This window comes from Vipera berus (genome assembly GCF_964194415.1).
Source record: "Vipera berus genome assembly, chromosome: 4".
Taxonomy (NCBI): domain Eukaryota; kingdom Metazoa; phylum Chordata; class Lepidosauria; order Squamata; family Viperidae; genus Vipera; species Vipera berus.
Window position 1 is genome coordinate 35,743,904 of NC_138206.1, and position 18,929 is coordinate 35,762,832.

General features: G+C 34.6%; 1 protein-coding gene across 4 annotated transcripts in view; it reads left to right on the forward strand.

Moving 5' to 3' along the window:
* BBX (BBX high mobility group box domain containing) overlaps positions 1-18,929 on the forward strand; it is a 111,210-nt gene that overhangs the window by 2,117 nt on the left and 90,164 nt on the right. For 3 of the 4 annotated variants that reach the window (XM_081326697.1, XM_081326701.1, XM_081326699.1), the window contains exon 2: positions 367-439. In XM_081326697.1, coding sequence (XP_081182823.1) covers positions 378-439 — 62 coding nt within the window. In that variant the 5' untranslated portion in view covers positions 367-377. Of the gene's footprint in view, positions 1-366; positions 440-18,929 lie in introns of those variants that run through there. The other variant, XM_081326702.1, reaches the window with a different exon arrangement.

The following is an 18,929-nucleotide window of genomic DNA, read 5'->3' on the forward strand; positions in this document are numbered from 1 at the left end:
ATCCCTGATTAAACAATTACATGTGCACATCAAGGGGATTTCCTTCCAGTTTAAATTATTATTTCAATGAGAGTTCAACTTTCTTGTTATTTGCCATCTTGGGTGTATTAGAGTGGCCCAAGAGAGAGTGAAGGAAAAACAAAAATAATTCATCCTTCTGATTACTTAGTCCCAGTGTCCTTTTATAAACATGATGCTTCTTTCATTAGCTATTTAGCTGTCACTTTTTTATCAAGGGACACCCTGATCCACATTTTTATAATAACAAATGTTGGAGGGTTAAAAGGTGAAGCAAAATAAGTTATAAGGTTGGGGTTCCATCAGCCTGGCTGCAGTATTGATATCCCTTTATTTAATATTTTCTAGGTCACTGTCACATGACAAAGGTTTGGAGACAGTTTAATTTTCCTGTCCTTGTAATTTTCATTCACCATCCCAGGTAAGTATGTAAACTGTATATAAAAATTGCTGATAATAAGATAAAATCTCCTGTTTGGGATCAAAGCTGCTTTATCACAATGTAGTAACAGATGTTATAGATTATAAAATATACAAAACAGTTATACAGTAAAGTGCTTCACAACTGTAACTAGTTGAAATGGTAATAATTAAAAAGTTATAGGTTAAAAATAATATAGAGTAGATGTATCTTAGAACTAGAGAACAAGTTCATCTGATTTTAAAACTGCAGATATTCAATACAACACTGATGCTTACTGAAGTTTCTCGTCTTTTCTATATTAATTTTAATTATTTTTATTGTATACATAAAAGTTGAGTATTTCTCTCATAGTACTAATAACTAAACATTCCTACTGCAATATGTATAATGAATGGCATTCTTATAATGTCAGTGTAATAACTTTGTTGTAATTACATTCAATATTAGGATGTGTGCCTTTTTAGAACGGAGGAAAATTTTCATCTCCAAGTCCAATTTACTTTTTTTGTATAATTTAAATTTTCTACTGAAAATAATTTTCCATATTTTAAATATATATATATAAAGCCACCCATCTCTCAAGTAGTGACTCTGTGCAGCATACAATAAACATATGGGAATAAAATGTTAAAAAAATCCATTCATTAAAAAGCATAAGGCATACATTAGATTAGCTAGTCACCTCAAAATCTCACTGGTCCCCTGAGATGACAGAGGCAGGTTTTGAGGAACTTACTGGAAAGTAGGAATGGAGCTGAGGGGCAGAGGGATATTCCATTAGGAGGCTACCATGGCAGAGAAAGCTAGCCTACTCAGGGCCACCAAGTGTAATGCCTTAACAGAAGGGACCCACAACACCTTTTTTTCTGCTGGATTGATGGAGGAGGAGTAATTGAGGAGAGCAATCACTCAGATAACCTTGCCCTGTTATGAAGGGTTTAAAGGTCAAAAATAGCATCTTAAATTGGACCTAGAAGCAGACTAGCAACCAATGCAGTTCATAAACCAGAGGTGTAACAATTGGTATACTTGGAGCACCCATTAACTGACCCACTGCATTTTGCATCAACTGAAGCTTCTGGGTACTCTTTAAGGGCAACCCCATATAGAACGCATTACAGTGATCCATATGGAAGGTGACTAGGGCATGAGTGACTGAGCAATGCCCTCTGATTTAGGAATGAGTGCCATTGGTACATAACACAAAGCTGTGCAAAGGCTCTCCTAACCACGACTGCCACTAGTTTTTTTAGAAGGAGTCATAAGTCCCGAAGTCCTACCAGATTGTGCACTGGATCTGTCTAGGAGTCCAACCCCAGCATTAAAGATGTTATAGTCCTAAAACTGGCAAGGCCCAAACCCCAAAGACTCTCAGTCTTGCCAGGGTTAAGCTAAAACCTGTTTTTCCTCATGCAGACCCTCATATTCACCAGGATAGGCTATTCACTGCATTGCTTAATTTTCCACTATTAGGAAAAGTAATAATAATAATAATTAATTATTAGTAATTATTGGAACATAGCATCTATAGGGACACTAGTATTTTAGGTCTTACAATTTTTGTTTTGTTTTGTTTTTTTAATTATTTATTTAACAGTATTTATAGCCTGTCCCAACCTTGAGAGACTCAGGTTATAAAAAAGATCTGAACAATAAAAGTTAAAAGAAGTTCACAAAATTAAGGCATCATCAAAAAATCATCAATAAACGTGGTTGTTTTTGAGGTTGAATATTCTAAATTAAGGGCCAAACCCACACTGAATAAAATTGATTTGATCTGCTTACAAAATATCAGCCAAGTTGGGCTTTTTAAACCTCTCTGGTAGACACTTTATAAAGTGAAACTGCCCCAGGAGGACCTGTTACCTGATTCATGCCCTGTGAACTTTACATAGAGGTGGGTATTGTGGCAGACCCTCTCTTGATTATTAGACCAGACTTGCAGACTTGATTCTCCATCATGTTGCTTGATATATTATTGATATGCCTTATTATGGACTATGTGCATTTGGCTCCATAACCTAAATCTTTTTAAAAGGTCTTAGTAGTTCACTCTTATATGAATGGATGCTCATATTTATTTTGCCATTTTAAATATGTTATTTTTTTTGGGTAATGAGTAGTTTCATTTTTTTTACTATATTTTTTATTTTATTCAGAACAAAGTTAAAATACAAAATGAAAAACTAAATAAGAATCCAAGAAGACATAAAAGAAAAAAACACAAAGCAATCAGAACATTAAAAAGGTGCATCAAAACAACAATAACACATTTTACACATATTATCCCCTGTAGTTGAATACTGATTAATATATTACTACATTAGTTCCTACCCCTTGTGAAACAGGCCCTCCCAAAAATTTTAAACTACTAAATCTATTAATAACGTGTTGACCTGTCTTCTATATGTTACATTAGTGACAAAGTAGTTAACGGGAAAAACAGTAATAGTAAAACAGAACAAAATTAAAGTTTCAAAATTCTCTATTAATTTATTGTAATCCACTCATAGAAAATTTACCATGACATCTTAACTTTCCCGAATCATCGCAAAAGTTATAAATAGATCATTGGGTCAAAAATCCATGTTTGTTTCCTCTCTTGTCAATTGTTTAATTAAATGTAGTAAATTCAATCTCCAGAACAGGTCTATCTTCAAGTCAGATTGGAAGCAGAAGTAGTTAACAGTTAACTGTAATAAATCCATCCAGTCTCCCTTTATCTGCATCCCTCTTGCAAAACATATACCACATAGTACGATGTGATTTAATTATTATGTATTAGGAATATTTCACCTGTCTTATATAAGTGGTAAACAAAGAATTTGCTCAGATTCCCTACTGAAATAAATATTCTTGCATAAAAAACCCCTCTACCTCATAGCACTAGTAAGATAATAGATGTTCAAATCCCTTAATATGCAACTACACTAAAATTCTATGCCTAATATGAAGTATGATGATGTAAGAAGGCAAATTGTTTTGTCTTCTCTCACATTTTTGTATTACTGCATAATTTTAATACTGTAAGTAAATAATATTTATTGTCCTGATCACATACATATACACACACATACATCTTTATTATGTGTTATAAATATGCAATTGTATCAAAGCCTTACAAGTATAAAACTGATTTTTTGTACAAACTCTGTCATAGATTAGTTTTAGAGGCAGCTTAGTATTTAGTAAAAAATGTAGTTTTTAAAGACACCGCTGAAGTAATTTATGGTAAATTTGCGCACAGTGAATTGGAAAGTGTCCAGAAACTTAAATAAAAATGCAACTAGTCCTCGACTTACAACCATTCACTTAATGATTGTTTGAAGTTATAACTGCACTGAAAAAAGTGACATTACTGTTTTTCACACTTAAGACCATTGCAGCATCCCATAGTCACATGATAAAATTTCAGACCCCTTAGGAACCGGTGCATATTTATAACAGTTGCAATGTCCCAGGATCATGTGATCACCTTTTGTGACCTTCTGACAAAATCAATGGGGAAGCCAGATTCATGTAATAACTCTTTTACTAACTTAATAACTACAGTGTTTCACTTAACAACTGTGTCAAGAAAGGTTATAAAAAACTCACTTAATAACTGTCCCACTTAGCAACAGAAAATTAGGGCTCAGTTAAGGTTGTAAGTCAACATCTTCCTGTATATCAACACATTTTTGAGTGCATATTTTTCAAATCAAGATGTTGAATTAGTATTAGTATAAGTCTGGATTTAGGTAAACTTTTATTTATTTATTTATTTATATCCCACTTTTATTATTTTTACAAATAAGTGGCAAACATATCCAGTATACTTCCTCCTATTTCCCCCATAATAGCAACCCTGTGAAGTGAATTAAATTAAATCAGCTAAATTCCAGATTTGACTTAATCTTTTCATCTTATATTATATTTTAGTTGAATAAATAACGTTAACCTTTAAATTAATCATATAGAAAGCATGGTTAAGTTTGAATCAAGTTCAAAGCTATTTGAGAATACAGTTACTAAGTATCCTTAGGATATTTAAATAAAATCTAGATAAATGCAGGTGTTTCTAAATAGATAACTAGATTTGGTAATTGTTTAGCTACTTTACGGCAGGGCTGCTTTTTGAGAGTGCTTTTTGATTTGGACTATCACTGAATTCAAAGATAGTGACTGGTGGAGACTATTTTTGCACATTTGCAGCTAGTGTACAGGTACAGGTCCTACTATTCTTCCTGAGCCAGTAAATTATCCATGGCTTAATTAAATCCTATCTTAATTACTGCAGGAAACAATCCTTGAAAAGGTACCACAAGTTGTAATTAGTTGAAAAAGAGGCAGCTAGGCTGCTGTCCCACACTAGGTACAAGAAGCACATGGTACTTGTATGGTATTTATCTGTAATGCCCTAAAGGTACAACAGTCGCCTAAAGGTGCAGCTTAAGGTACAACTAAGATATGTTTTTAGTTACAAATTTGCCAGTAATCACAATCTGCAGGAGAGGTTCTACTGACGATTTTTCTGGTATCAGGTGCTTGTTTTGTTGTTTATTTATTAGATTCATATCCTTATTTTCGTCAGGAGCTCAAGGTGGCATGCAGTGTTCCCTCATCTCATTTAACACAACAATGATCCTGTGAGGTGTGTTGTGCTAGGAGGCTGAGAGAAAGGGCTTTCTTCCATATTGCTTCTGGGTTCTCTTCAGAGCTGAAGTTGGTCCATTCTATCTTCCAGTTAAAAAAAAATCTAGAAGGATATTTCCAAAGGCCAGAATGTTAATTATCAGTTGGTTTAAGAACTCTTTTTGTCTGTTTAAATTTTGTTTGCTACTTTGTGGGTTCATTTGAGCCAAAATAGATTATAATGGAATAAATTAATAATGTCAATAAAGTTATAGTTTTGAAGCACTTCAAATGCTTCATTCACATGACACAAATGATGCTCCTAGGCTAGTTCAGTGCAACTTTCATCATGTATAACTGACAAAGACCAGCATCCTTAGTAGTGTATTAAGAATTATATTTTTATCATATCCGGAGGGGTGTTGAATTAGGAAAGGCTGTGAATGCAAAACTATTATTTGTCCGAATATTATAATCCATCATAGTTCAGAGAGTAAGTTTCTATACTAATCACAGATCTGTCAACCATATTTTAAAAAGTTGGGACCAGTATGTAAAATGAGTCTGATGCTCAGTAACAAATGAGTACAAAAACTCTGGAAGCATCTTTTTTTTACAGAATGTGATTCATGTCACTTAACTGGGAAAATTGGTTTTTAAGTCTGAATGTTTGTGACTGGAAGGTTCAATCAGCCTCTAAAGGCCTCTGGGAGACGTCATCTGTTGATCTGGTATGAAGTATTATCAGCATGCTGATGATACCCAGTTGTACATTGACATCCCAGCCAAGCTGAAAATGTTATAAAACTCCTGAACCAATGACTGGATATTAGTGGTGATTAAATTCTCCCAGATCAGCATTGCTGTTTATCAACAAATATCTGGTGGCAATGGTCCAAGTAGTTATTCTTGACAGAGTTGCAGTTCTCCCCTCAAAAGGTAACTTGTGACATGGGAGTTCTATATGATTCCTAACTCATGCTTAAATAATAGGTGGAAGGCACGGACTAAGCTTCCTTTGCCCGGCTCCAGCAGTGCACTAATTTCAGCCCTACCTGGTCAAAATGAAGATGCTTTTGTGACTGTACTTCACACCTTGATCCCATATGGCTGGACTACTTTAATGCTGTGTATGTAGTATCTCCTTTGTGGAGATGACTCAGAAGTTGCAACTATACAGATTGAGGAAGCCAGGCTTACTAATGTAATCCAGTTGTGCAGATTAACACCAATTTTAAGGTCACTGCATTAATTGCCAATAGGTTTTAAGGCATAATTCAAAGTTCTGATCATCACCTTTAAAGCTCAATATGGCCTACCTGTATGATATATGAAGAACAGTTTGTCAGAGTTGAATAAGCCTATTTTATTCAAAAATTCCCCCCCTTGTGTTGTGAACCAGAATAATCGTGACCCCACCCTATGGAATAATGTACCACGTAAATAGTTGTAGCCCCATCCTACCTAACATTTTGCAACACCGTGAAGACCTATTCCATGGTTCTTTTGGCCTTGATGGATAGTAAATGACATATTCAGGAATTACATTCTTGTTGATTCTCATTTGGTTGCTTTTATTGCACATCATCAAGAAACTTGATTCACATAGTAATTTATGGGTAATGTAAAACAAATACATTAGCAGGTGAATTCCATTCAAAATCGTGAATCAGATATCAAGAATACAATAATGTAAAAAAAAAGACAAGTTAGGATTTCCCCCCCCCCCCTATTTTTGGTTTTGCTGTCTGTCAGATCTAAGTTAAATGCCAGATACTTCAGTCAGGGACTTTGAAAACAAGGTCAATTTGCCTGATTCTCTGAGTACGGTTACAACTTCTGGGTCATACCTGAATACAACCAGTATTAGTGATCAAAATGGAACATTTTAGAAACTAACTCAGCACCTGTCAGGTAAGACAAAAAAATTCCCCTGCTTTAGAATATTCCAGACTTGGCCCTGACTCTTCAGTTTGAGCAATTGGTTAATTGATTCAACACTAGCCAGCTTTCAGACTGTCCCCAGAAGCCTATTTCTTTTTCTAGTGTGCTCATCTGCCTGCACAGAGCTGGCTTTGCCTGCAAACAGCTATCCCTGACAATAGCTCTGTGTCTACTGCAGATAGGAAAGAGCAGCAGGAGTCATGATAATTTAATCCAATAGATCCATAGAAAATAATTGATGGATATTGTTCTGTTGATCATGGGGAGGAAAACAATACTGTTTATCTTCAAATTTAATTGAATATTCAAAAATACAGCATGCTTTACTATGTGCAAGGTAGGCCAGAAAGCTCTTATGGTCCTCAGCAGTGTAATTACTTTGTATTTTAATGATGAAGTGAAATATACAGGCTCTTGTATTATTATGTAACAATTATGGAGAATTCATTTGGGCATGTGCAGACAGTAAAGATATAAAACATGGGAAGCATAACAGTGAGTGTAATCAATCCCTGTGGAGATGACAAGGTCATCATCTGGTACAGTATTCCAAGTTCTGTATATGACTCTTAGCAGAAAATATAAGCATTCGTTTTGAAACATCCCTTAGAGGACAAGGGTGGACTTAAGTGAGAAATTAGATGCAATATACCGGTTGTACTACTGACAATGAAATTAAGCATGAGTGACAGTGGCAACAATATTCTATGAGGCTGAGGGATAGCAACTGAACCATTAGCAGGTCGGGGACCTTATCCAGATTCACTTTGAAAGATGCTTATGATTAATTATATAATTTATCCTAAATTATAATAGTTTTTCTACTAGATTTGAAACTGGTATTATGTACATGTAGGTTGTATACAATAAATGCATTTCAGGCACTTCGTTACATTCTAGGCTAGAATATATATTGAGCTTCAACTGGGGACAGTATCTGGCCGTGTCTGAGTTGGAAGCTATATGCAAAAAGTTTGCAAAAGTTTAGCTATCCCAAGTTGAATTGTAAGTTTCAGGGAATCCTTAAGTGAACAAAAGCTTAAACAGTTACATCAAGGTGAAATAATACCTTTGTAGACATTTATATATCATCGTCATCATTCTAGCCATTGTCTATCCACTGCAGGATGAAGGCCTCTTCTGCATGTTTCCAACCAATACAGTCTTGAGCTTTTTTTTGCCAGTTGGGTCCATAATACTTACTGATGTCGTCAATCCATCTTGTTTTATGTCTCTTTATGGATGCTTTTATCAAGTAGAATCCATTTCATAACTGCCTTAGTCCACCTGCCATCAGTTCTTCTAGCTATGTAATCAGCCCATTTCCATTTCAATTCTTTTACTCTCTTGATGATATCATAAGATATTTGTATATATACTTAGTATTAATGTGTAGTGGCTTACAGATTCAAAATAAAACAGGGAATATGAAGTTGTAACACTTTCAGTTAGCAATTTGTACCATCTACTTTCACAAAAATTATTGCTTTCAAATATTTTCAAAGCCACCAAGGCTCTGTTCTTGCTTTTAGAATTTGTTTCTTTGCAGAATCTTCTAGCTCAGTAATATTCTTAGGACCCTTGTATATACTACATATCTAAGATCTCCCAATAGATTTCATTAATATTTTGAGGAATTCTGAAGACAATTCCAATATCTATCTGTCTGTCTATCAATTGATGATTTGGAAGTATATTTTAGATTATTGTCTTGCTGAAATATCCTATTTTTATTTTAGCTTTAGAAGTTGGCAGTGTTCAAAAATCTACCAAGGAGATGATACAAAGTATGATTCTCGTGTTTTATATTTTTCTTATTTTGAATCTTTAAGCAATTACAGAAAAACGTTGAGTTTAACTTTCTGCAGTACAGAGGCTATGTCAGTTTCTGATCAGTTTCACTGAAGCATACAATTTTTCAAAGGTTGATTAAACTTTTCCATATAGCTTTAAGTAGAGGTGAGCATGTTTAGTACATAGATGGGAAACTTATCAGAGACTACCCAGGCTATAGACTGATGGAAAATTTAAAAATATCCCGGAAAAGGCAGTAAAAAAACACTTCCATGCACTTGGCAAGTATACTGTATGGATACATCTATAAAGTCTTGAGTCAAACTTGGTTCAAGAGATTTTATATATGCTTTCCAACTAAATGTAGATGAATGATTATTGCATTAAAGTTTCATGTTCTGAACTATTTAAGGAATCTTTGGCAAATTCTCTTGAATTAGGACATATATTAAACTTGCATATGCAGAATGCACAAATTACTTCAAAGCATGGCTGTTTTGCATACCTCAATTCTGTTCTACCTTTATTATATATATAGACAATGAGAGTGCAGTTGTTTTGCAAGTTTTTTAATCTGTTAAATTGGGCATTTACAATATATAATACATTGTGATTCATCATCATGTGTCTTTGATACTTTTGCTTATATGGTTAATTGTTTCCATGTATTACCATAGGCTTCTGGTAGGATGTTGGAGAAAAATTTCCCAAATTTCTATGCATATTTTATTTTGCTCCAAAGTCATAGTCATGCAAGGCTTCAGATAATCCTCTCTTCCATAAATGCATTACAACCAAAACATTATATTTTCAAAGGAATATATGGCTTCAAAATCCTACCTCATCTACAACATTTGAGATATTGTTATTCCTTCGTTTCTGTTTCATCTTGGTTTGTCATATAATAGTCATATCATTTTCCTACCACTTAGGATTTATCATATATAAATCATACAGATAAATCTTAAGTGGTAGGAAAATGAGGAAATGAAAGATAATGGTATGTAAAAGAAAGTTAATAATAAGACGGTTATTCCAAATATGAAGTCCTCAGTTAATATCATTCATTTAGTATCCATTCAAACTTATGGTAGTGCTAAACAGGGAGATTTATAACCAGTCCTCCAAGTTGTGGCCATCACAGCATCCCAACAGTCACATTATCACAATTCAAATAATTGGCAACTGGCTCACAATTAAAAAGATCACGGCATCCTGTGATCACTATTTGCAACCTTCAGTGCTGTTTTCTGTTTTTTAATTGATTTAGGTTTTTTTTCCCTATAGGGTAAAAGACAAATTTAAAGAAAAAAGGAAAGAAAGAAAAAAATGCAAGGGAAAAACTTCTAGTTAGGGAATATATGAATGACTTCCAACCTTCTTTTCAACAGATAATTACAATATTATTGTTTCTTCTCCCTCTTAGATGTTTTACAATCTACTTCAGCCTCTAATTTAATCTACTTTTTAAAAAAAATCTTCAAATACATAAATCCATTTCATTCCTTTCTACTTTCAGCAAAAGGTCCAGATAAGGTTTCCAATCTTTCAGAAAAGTTTTTGATTTTTTTTGTCTGATCAAACAAGTCGATTTTGCCATTTCTGCAAATTCTGATATTTTCAAAGTCCTTTCCTTCACTGTGGGAATTTTAGTATTCTTAACCTGTTGTGCGTACAATAATTTTGTTTCAGTTCTATACAGAATAAATTTACCATGAGTCGATTGAGTCGATGTAACAGTCAAATAAGGGAGAGCATAGTCTGTAGCTGCATAGTGGACAGAGCTAAAGGCACAGGAGGGACCCTCCCTATGTTTGGACTGTTGTGTGATGGTGGAAGCATTATATTTTATCTGGTCATGTTTTCTATGTCATGTGTTCTAATAAAAAGAATTGTCTTTTTATCCATACTATTTTTTTTTTAATTGTACATATGAAAACTAGTGAAAACTGTCTTCTGCAGTCTGTTATTCTCTTGACTTCATCTTAATTTTTCCATTCTTGTGTATTGATAAGTCTTGATATGTTAGCCATTTCTCTCTGCTGTCTCTCTTTGATAGAATCCTTTCTTTGCTGAGGTCAGTAAAGATATTTTTGGGCACAATCTGGGCTTGTCATTTATTCTATATATTCAATATGTCATTTCTCACATAGTAATTTCTAAAATCCACATTATGGTACATAAAAACCTATGCCAACCAAACCTCTTGTTATGAGCTTCCAGTTCTTTCACACTGGCTTCCAGCAAGCAAAGTCAGCAAGCAAAGTCATCGACAATGTCACATGATCATCATTTGCATCCTTCTACCAGCTTCTGACCAGCTAGCAGAAGGATGCAAATGAGTATCATGTGACATTGCATTTAATGGCCATGCAGGATTCACCTAATAACTGCAACTGGAACTGCCATCACAAGTCAGTGCAGTCGCATGGCATTGCACTTTATAACCATGTTGCTTAATGACAAGAGTTCCTCGTCCCAATTGTCATTAAGTGAGAACTACCTGTAAGTTTCACTTAGTACAAAGAAACAAAAAGGATTTATTTTTAAGTTTTTCTATAGCAAAATAAATGTGGCTACTTTGCAACAAGTTTAGATTATGTAGATATAGTATTTTTTTATTCCACATTTATTATCTTTATAAATAATCCAAGGCAGTGAACACACCTAATACTCCTTCTTCCTTCTATTTTCCCAACAATAATTCTGTGAGCCAAGTTGTGTTGAGAGAACATAACTGGTCCAAAGTCAGATAGCTTTCATCCCTAAGGCAGGACTAGAACTCATGGTCTCCTGGTTTCTAGCCTAGAGCCTTAGTCATTAGACCAAACTGGCTAATAAATTTTTGATGAAGCCCTGCCACTGCACAATGTATAGACAATACTTCAATGTTGTTGTTTTTTTAAGGGGAAAAAACATTTAAACTTGAATTACATGGCAGGAAACCAAAGTAAATGAGGTGGAACTTAATGCAATTAAATTAAAAAATACCTAAAATCCTATGCATGTTTTCCTTAAAATCTCACAAAAGACAGTTATATCTTGATTCTGAGGTTTGTAGTTGATGTACATGCAATACAATAAGTTGCAATTAATGGACCTTTTGTATGGAGATGAGATATTCCATATTTGGAAATTTAGATGGTTCTCTAGAGCAGAATTTTTGGGTGAATCTTCCAATTCAGATTTTCTGAATTTTTGTATAGCCAAATAGTATAAGAGCTTCAGGTACTTGATTGAAACATTGGTATAATTGTAGGGAAAATGAATAATGTCATAATTTATTTTGATTAATGGGGCCAGTTGAGTAAATACTAATTTAAATTATCTAAAAGCCCAGTCCTCCGCATATAAATACCACAAATCTTGGCTCATTTTATCATACTTAGGTTTTCATCATGCATACTTTAGGGGCACAATTTATGAAAATGCCCTGAAGCAATGGAGTTCTGTTGACAAATCATCTCCAAAAGGCTGTTCAGTCTGAATCACGTGTAACATATAACTAAAAAGTAGCTGCAAACAAATTAAAATAACATCTAGGGACTCAAAAACTTCTCTTATCTAATTTGTAGTCAGTGTTTATTATTTTATTATTGGAAAAGTGCTGGATAAAAATATCATGGAAGAGTGGTTAGGCAGAAGAATACCAATGCTTCTCAGATTTGCAAAAAAGAAGAACTGCCAACAGCTTACTCTCTTGAAATCTTTTCCTCTCCTATCTTCATCCTGCAAGGGGATGGGGAGTGATCCATGTCTGAAGCATTCGGTCCTTTGTCTGAGCCTTTCATGATTGTGTTGTTCTTTTTGTGTAAAAGAACAAACATCTTTCTTTCTTGAAATCTCTTTCTCTCCAATCTCTCCACTTTGTCGCATGAGAGGAAGGTTCAGACAAAGGAGTTTACCTACAGACATCACTTGCTTCCCCCACTGTCTTCACTTGCAGAGCAGAGAGATTGGAAAGGGATTTCAAAAGAGTCAACTGTTTGCAACTCTGTACATTGAAAACAATGCTATCATGCCATCAGTGGGAATGGGTCACACAAAAGAGAAATTGCCTAAAAAAATTACGGTACTTGCCTTTGTGCCTGCTTAGTGTTTTCTGTACATATAAAGCAATATAATTGTACTAGCAACCCAGGGCTGGGATCCACAGGTATGTTATGTAACAACTTATAGTTTTCTTTTGAAATTTATTTCCCTCCATTCTCTCTGCTCTGGGGGGCAGACAGGAAGTAAGCATATTCTGTAGGTAATGTCCCCTTTGCCCATCCTCCCCCCCAATTCACCACAGAGCAGGGAAATTGGAAAGGGAGTACAAGGGAGTATACTTTGGTCTTTTACACGTAAAAAGCAGTGTAGTCACGCTGCTGGTAGGAAATGTTCAGGCAAAGGAGAGCTTGCCTACAGAAATCACTTGTGTCCCTCCCCCGCCTGTTCTAGAATGGAAAATTAGAGAGAAGGGGATTTCAAGAGAGACTCCTGTCTCAGGCTACCAGCACAGTTGTATTGTTTTTGATGTGTACAAGACAGTAAGCTGGCACTCATCAGGTATACTGATACTCTTATTAGCATACTCGTGTATTGCTAATTCCTGTAGAATTCAGAAAATTCAAGTTCATACCTTGCTAGCAAGATAAAGATAGATCATACAGTTCTGAAAGTTGTCATTTTATTCTTGGTTTAACTTTTCATTGTCATCTTCGGAATCATTTCAAATCAATTTTCAAAAAAATTCACCTTCCCTTTAAAGGTCTTAACATTTTGATTAGATTTAAATTGCCATAGTTCCTGTGTAAATCATTGGATTGATTTTACATTGATTTTCACCGGCAATAGTTATTCTAAATCTCATACCTAGATATAATGGAGTCTGTGTTTAAAGCTTTAATTCTGCATACAGCCACCATGGGATACAACCATGGGGTATATTTCTATCAAAACATTGTTAAATATTTTTTTTTATTTTAATTCCATTTATATCCCGCCCTTCTCCGAAGACTCAGGGCGGCTTACAAGCTTAGCAGTAGCCTTCATTCTATGTAAGTTATATGTAAGTTATAACAGCAGTTGTCATGTTTGGAATGGTATAAAAGTTGTAAGGCAATAATTTGGTGGAGTAAAAGGCAGAAGAATATAAATTAATGGGGAAATTACAAATGGAAGATTTTTGTTATCTGAATAATCTGTTAAATTTTATAATGGTAGTACACCAATCGTATAATAAAAGCCTTATTTTGAAACAACCCCAATAACTACCCAAGAAATTACACTCTGTTCTAGAATGATGGCTAAAAATTAGGAAATAAACTTTCAGGCAAAAGACAATTGTTTTTAGCTATCAGAGGTTTCCCTGAAGTAAACATATATTAAGATTAATTTAAGGAAATTTTCTACATGTCATATATATCATTTTTGTAATAAATTCCTAGTGGAAAATTAAATTCTTTTATCTTTTTGTACTACTTATTGTTAAGGCCCAGAACAATAAGAAAAGTAAATTATAAAATATACACTAGTATTTTTATTTAAATAACATTTTAAAATAAAGATCTGAAAGTTTAAATTCTGATAGTGATTAAATGTCAGGTTCAGAAAATGAATAAGTGTAGCATTAAATTGCAAACACTAACTTGCTCTTACCCTAACTAATAATGTAGTATAGAAATAGGCAACAATTATTCATTCAGACACTTTCCTCAGTGCCTAGAGACTTGCTTAAACTTGCTTTTTAAAAAAGTAACTTAAAAAGTGGAAGCTTTGTAGCATACTACAAAGGAAATCAATGTCATCAAGCATAATATGTATCTGAAGAAATGTCTTTGGGGCCCACAAAGGTTGCATTTGTAACCTGGGAAACTATTACTTTCTGATAGATAGGTGTTTTGCTACTGGAAGTACCACTTTGGTAACCATTTTAGAGGTAGACACATCTGCCATGGTGGTAATTTTATAAATGTATCTTAAGCTTCAAAAGTTTCATACCCAATATACATACAGATTTTATTTGCTTATTTAGTCAAATTTATATGGCTGCCCATCTCATACACAGTAACTCTGGGCAGCATAGAATAAAATCAGGAATTAAACCCATTTAAACAATAAGAATAGGTAAAATAAGAGCACAAGAGGAAACGTATTACACAAAGTACAACCAGCACTCAGGTTCCCTGTTTCCAGGGGATCTGAGTCTTGTTGAAAAAAACAATTTTTATAAGGGTTGGTGCTAACCTCATCTCTGGAGACATGATGTTCTAGAGGGCAGAGACCATGGTAGAATATAATTAGGTAGAATATTTCCTATTAATTTATTAGTTTTATAATAAGCATGTTATTTTTATGGATTATATTTTATAAATATAAATTGTAGTTAAATCTTGATGACTTTTTTGCAGGAAAGTTCATATTTTTGTTTTACTATTAAAACGCTTATTTATTCATGGCCTGCTTTTGTCTATAAATACTGTGGTAGAGGATGGACAGAATTGTTTATTTCAAATTAATCTAAATGGCTAGAAATAAAGTCACTCATCTTCAATTTAGCATAAAATGTAAGTGGTTCTGATGAGTATTAAGACTCCTGTTCATTAATACAGTTCAATTTCAATAACAAAAATCAGTTTAGAAAAATGAAATACACATATCTGAATTAATTTTAACTTCTGGGTTATATCTATGAGACCAATGTTTTCATACTGTTTGCACATGTTCACAAATAACTATAAAGTCCTTTTGGTTACGATTTTGTATTATAGCTCTGAAATACATTCTGATTTGTATTTTATTTTAACCCAAAGAAACAAGTAAACTTGTAGGCAATTTGAGCTTTTAATTCAGTGACCAGGCTGCCAGAGTTATACTTTACGCTTATACTATACACTATAGATTATGAAGCACAGAAAGCATAAGATCTTCTACTAATCTTTTCTCAAAATCCTGAGGTCTAGTGTTTATTTTTTTAAAATCCTAACAAGATTGATACAGGCAGCCTTCATCCATTCCCTCAGCAACTATTCAAAGTTATGATAGCACTGAAAAATGAGTATCTGACCAATCCTCAAACTTACAATCATTGCAGTGTCCATGCAGGCATCTGATAAAAATTCAAGCATGCCTGTATTTGTGACTGACACTTCTCCTCCTCCAGCTAACCTTTGTCATCATCTGTGCCTGCTTTCCCTCCACTGTGCTCGCTGTCCTGGTTACACTTGGGGGAGGCATTATGGAAACTATCCTGCTGGCTGGTGATATCAAGCCCAAAGTAGGAGTACCACTCTAGGAGATGTGGCTTTTGCAAAGATGCTGCATAGTGGTGGAGTAATGGATGAGATCAATCCAGGTGAGCAATGCAATAAGTTATTGATGAGGCCTGGGGGAGACAGGCTCCTAAGCAGGCACTTCTTGTCACCTCATGACTCATGCATTAATTGCTGTTCCATGCTTGGTGCTTGCTTGGCATGCCATAGTTCAGGAGCTTCTTGGTCCACTTTGGCTCAGGATCTTGATGCCGTGGGGCTGGTTGATATGCTGTAGGGCTTGAGACAGAACTTCATGTGGGTGGTAAGTCCACCGAAGGAGAAAGCAATCATGTTGAGGACAGGGAGAAAGGGATGGTGCCAAGGCAACAGCCATCCCTACATGTTGTGCAGAGCAGCCAAAAGGGCAGAGAAGGAGGGGAGGAGAGATAGGCAAGTGGGGAGATTTAAAGGGAAGGCAGTCTCTTGCTTTGGAAGAACCAAGGTGTCAAGCTGGGAGGGATCAAGCTAGGAATGGCTTGGATCAGCACGGTCCCTGTCTTAATGACCACAGGATTTGTTTAACAACAGGGACTGCTAGTACTGCCTTTGCTAAGTGGGATGGTCATGTGATATTTCTGTAAAAAAAAACCCTCTTCACTTAGTTACCAAACTGGCAGTCCCAATTAGGATGATTAAGTGAGGATAACCTATATTTGCAAAATCCCAGTTGCATTTCCATTTATATTTGAAAGACTACTATAAAGTTTACGTACCATGTTTCACCCTAATGCTTTCAAAAAATACTTGATTCCAGGCTCTTGACTTTAATTTAGAAGTATTGTTTATAGCAAAATTGTTCATGTTAATAGACAAAAGGGTTAGCGCAGATTACTTTTTTAATGATCTTGTTTTTGTCAGCTAGTATTTTGCAGGATACAGCACCATATAGTTATAGGAAAACTGTATGAGCTACAGCAGTGTTCACATATATTATGCTGCTCGGAGAAAATGATTTTTATACTGATTAAATTTGATCATTTGTTATTTTTTAAAAATTCTTTTTAAAAAAGTTAACAGACGGTTTGAAAATTTGAATCAGTGAAAAGGAATCCTGATGTTCTTCCAGTAATTTTACAAATGACTTGACTTCTGCAGGTAATCAGGTTGACTGCCTGTTTTCCCAGCCACAAACATTTAAAATTTATGAGGTGCTTTTTGCTTATTTTTTATCACAAATCCTCTTAATATTAACATTAGGATTAATGTAGAAAGTTGAATCATTACATCTGGTTCTCTACCAAGTTGATTTCTCTACAATGGAACCTCAATTTACAGACTTCATTTAGCAGTATTTGGATATCACAATCTAGGTTTTTGTCTCTCTTCTCCCATAAATGATAGATATATTGTACTCAAATTGAGATAATTAATTATCTTAAACTCACAGCTTCAGCAGTGACTTGGGCTACTTATGAAGTGACATCATTAACCAAATATTTGGATATTACTGAATTTAGCTCCTCCCAAAATCATTTAATAGAGCCAAGAGTCAGAAACTAAGTGAAATAGACTCTCATGGGCTACTACAATTATGAGCAGATTTCTAATTCAAACATTTGTTGAAGGTAATATTCTGAGAGCAGAGGGCAAGTTCCACAGGTGCTGTAAAATGGCACTGCAAATTTAATACTCTACTAAATTGTCTGGATTATATAGTTAACCTTATTAATGGTGTTCACTGCCAAATTGTAATGTGTTAATAATTACATCATTTCTCTGACACATACCATTGTAGGAGCACAGGGACAACATTATTAATCAAAGTTTTTGTAATTATATTTCATTATGTTATACATTGTATTTTGGCCATATTCATATGTATAATCATTCTATTTTAAATACTATTTGAAGGAAATCCAAAGATTCACCATGGAGAAATCAAAATGGATGCTGCTTTTAAATCTGCAGTCTGTGAAACTAAGAAAAAGGGTTTAAAGTTAAACAGCACCAGTGTTCACAGAACAGTTAAGAGAATACAGAACTCAGAATACAGAGGTTTGGGAACAAAACTAAGTTAAGAGCTTGCAGAAGGTCAACAGGGCTGAGGCCAGTCTGAACTTTGGGTGGATGGTATTCCTGGGGGCAGGTACCAGAGCAGAAAAGGCTCTTCTTCTGTATCCCGCCAGGTAACACTCCTCAATTGATGGGATTAGACCATATTCCTGCCCAATGGCAGAGCCTAAAATTCTTAATTATAGCATCCATTCATGCCAATTTGAATAATGAATTATTTGGGAACTAAACTATAGTCGGAGGAGACAGTGTCAAATAATAAAACTGATATCCAAGTTAGAGATTATCCTGTCTAGTATATTGTCTTGATTTATTTATGTTATATGTCAGTGAAACTTTGAATTATTCTGCTCAAATTATTGAATTTTATAGCTGAAGGGGAAGGTAACATGCTCCTTGTAGGAAGCCAAGTGCTTATGGACTTGTGAAATTTCCTAGTAGACTTTTCTCATTAGATTTTTTTTTTCTAGGCACTTTTTAAAAAGTTAATAAAGTATGCAGAAACTTTTTGCAAACTTGTTGCAAAGATTGCCTTGGCCCTTTTGGCATTCTTATAAAAATGTATACAGGTAGTCCAACTTAGAACCACAATTGAGCCCAAAATTTCTGTTGCTAAGTGAAACATTTGTGAATTTTGCCCCATTTTAGGAATTTTCTTGTCACAGTTGTTAACTGAATCAGTGCAGTTCGTTTAGTGATTTTTCAAAGTTACAATGGCACTGGAAAAAGTGACTTACGATTGTTTTTCACACTTACAACCATTGCAGCATTCCATGGTCATGTGATCAAAATTCAGACGTTTGGCAACTGACTCATATTTATGA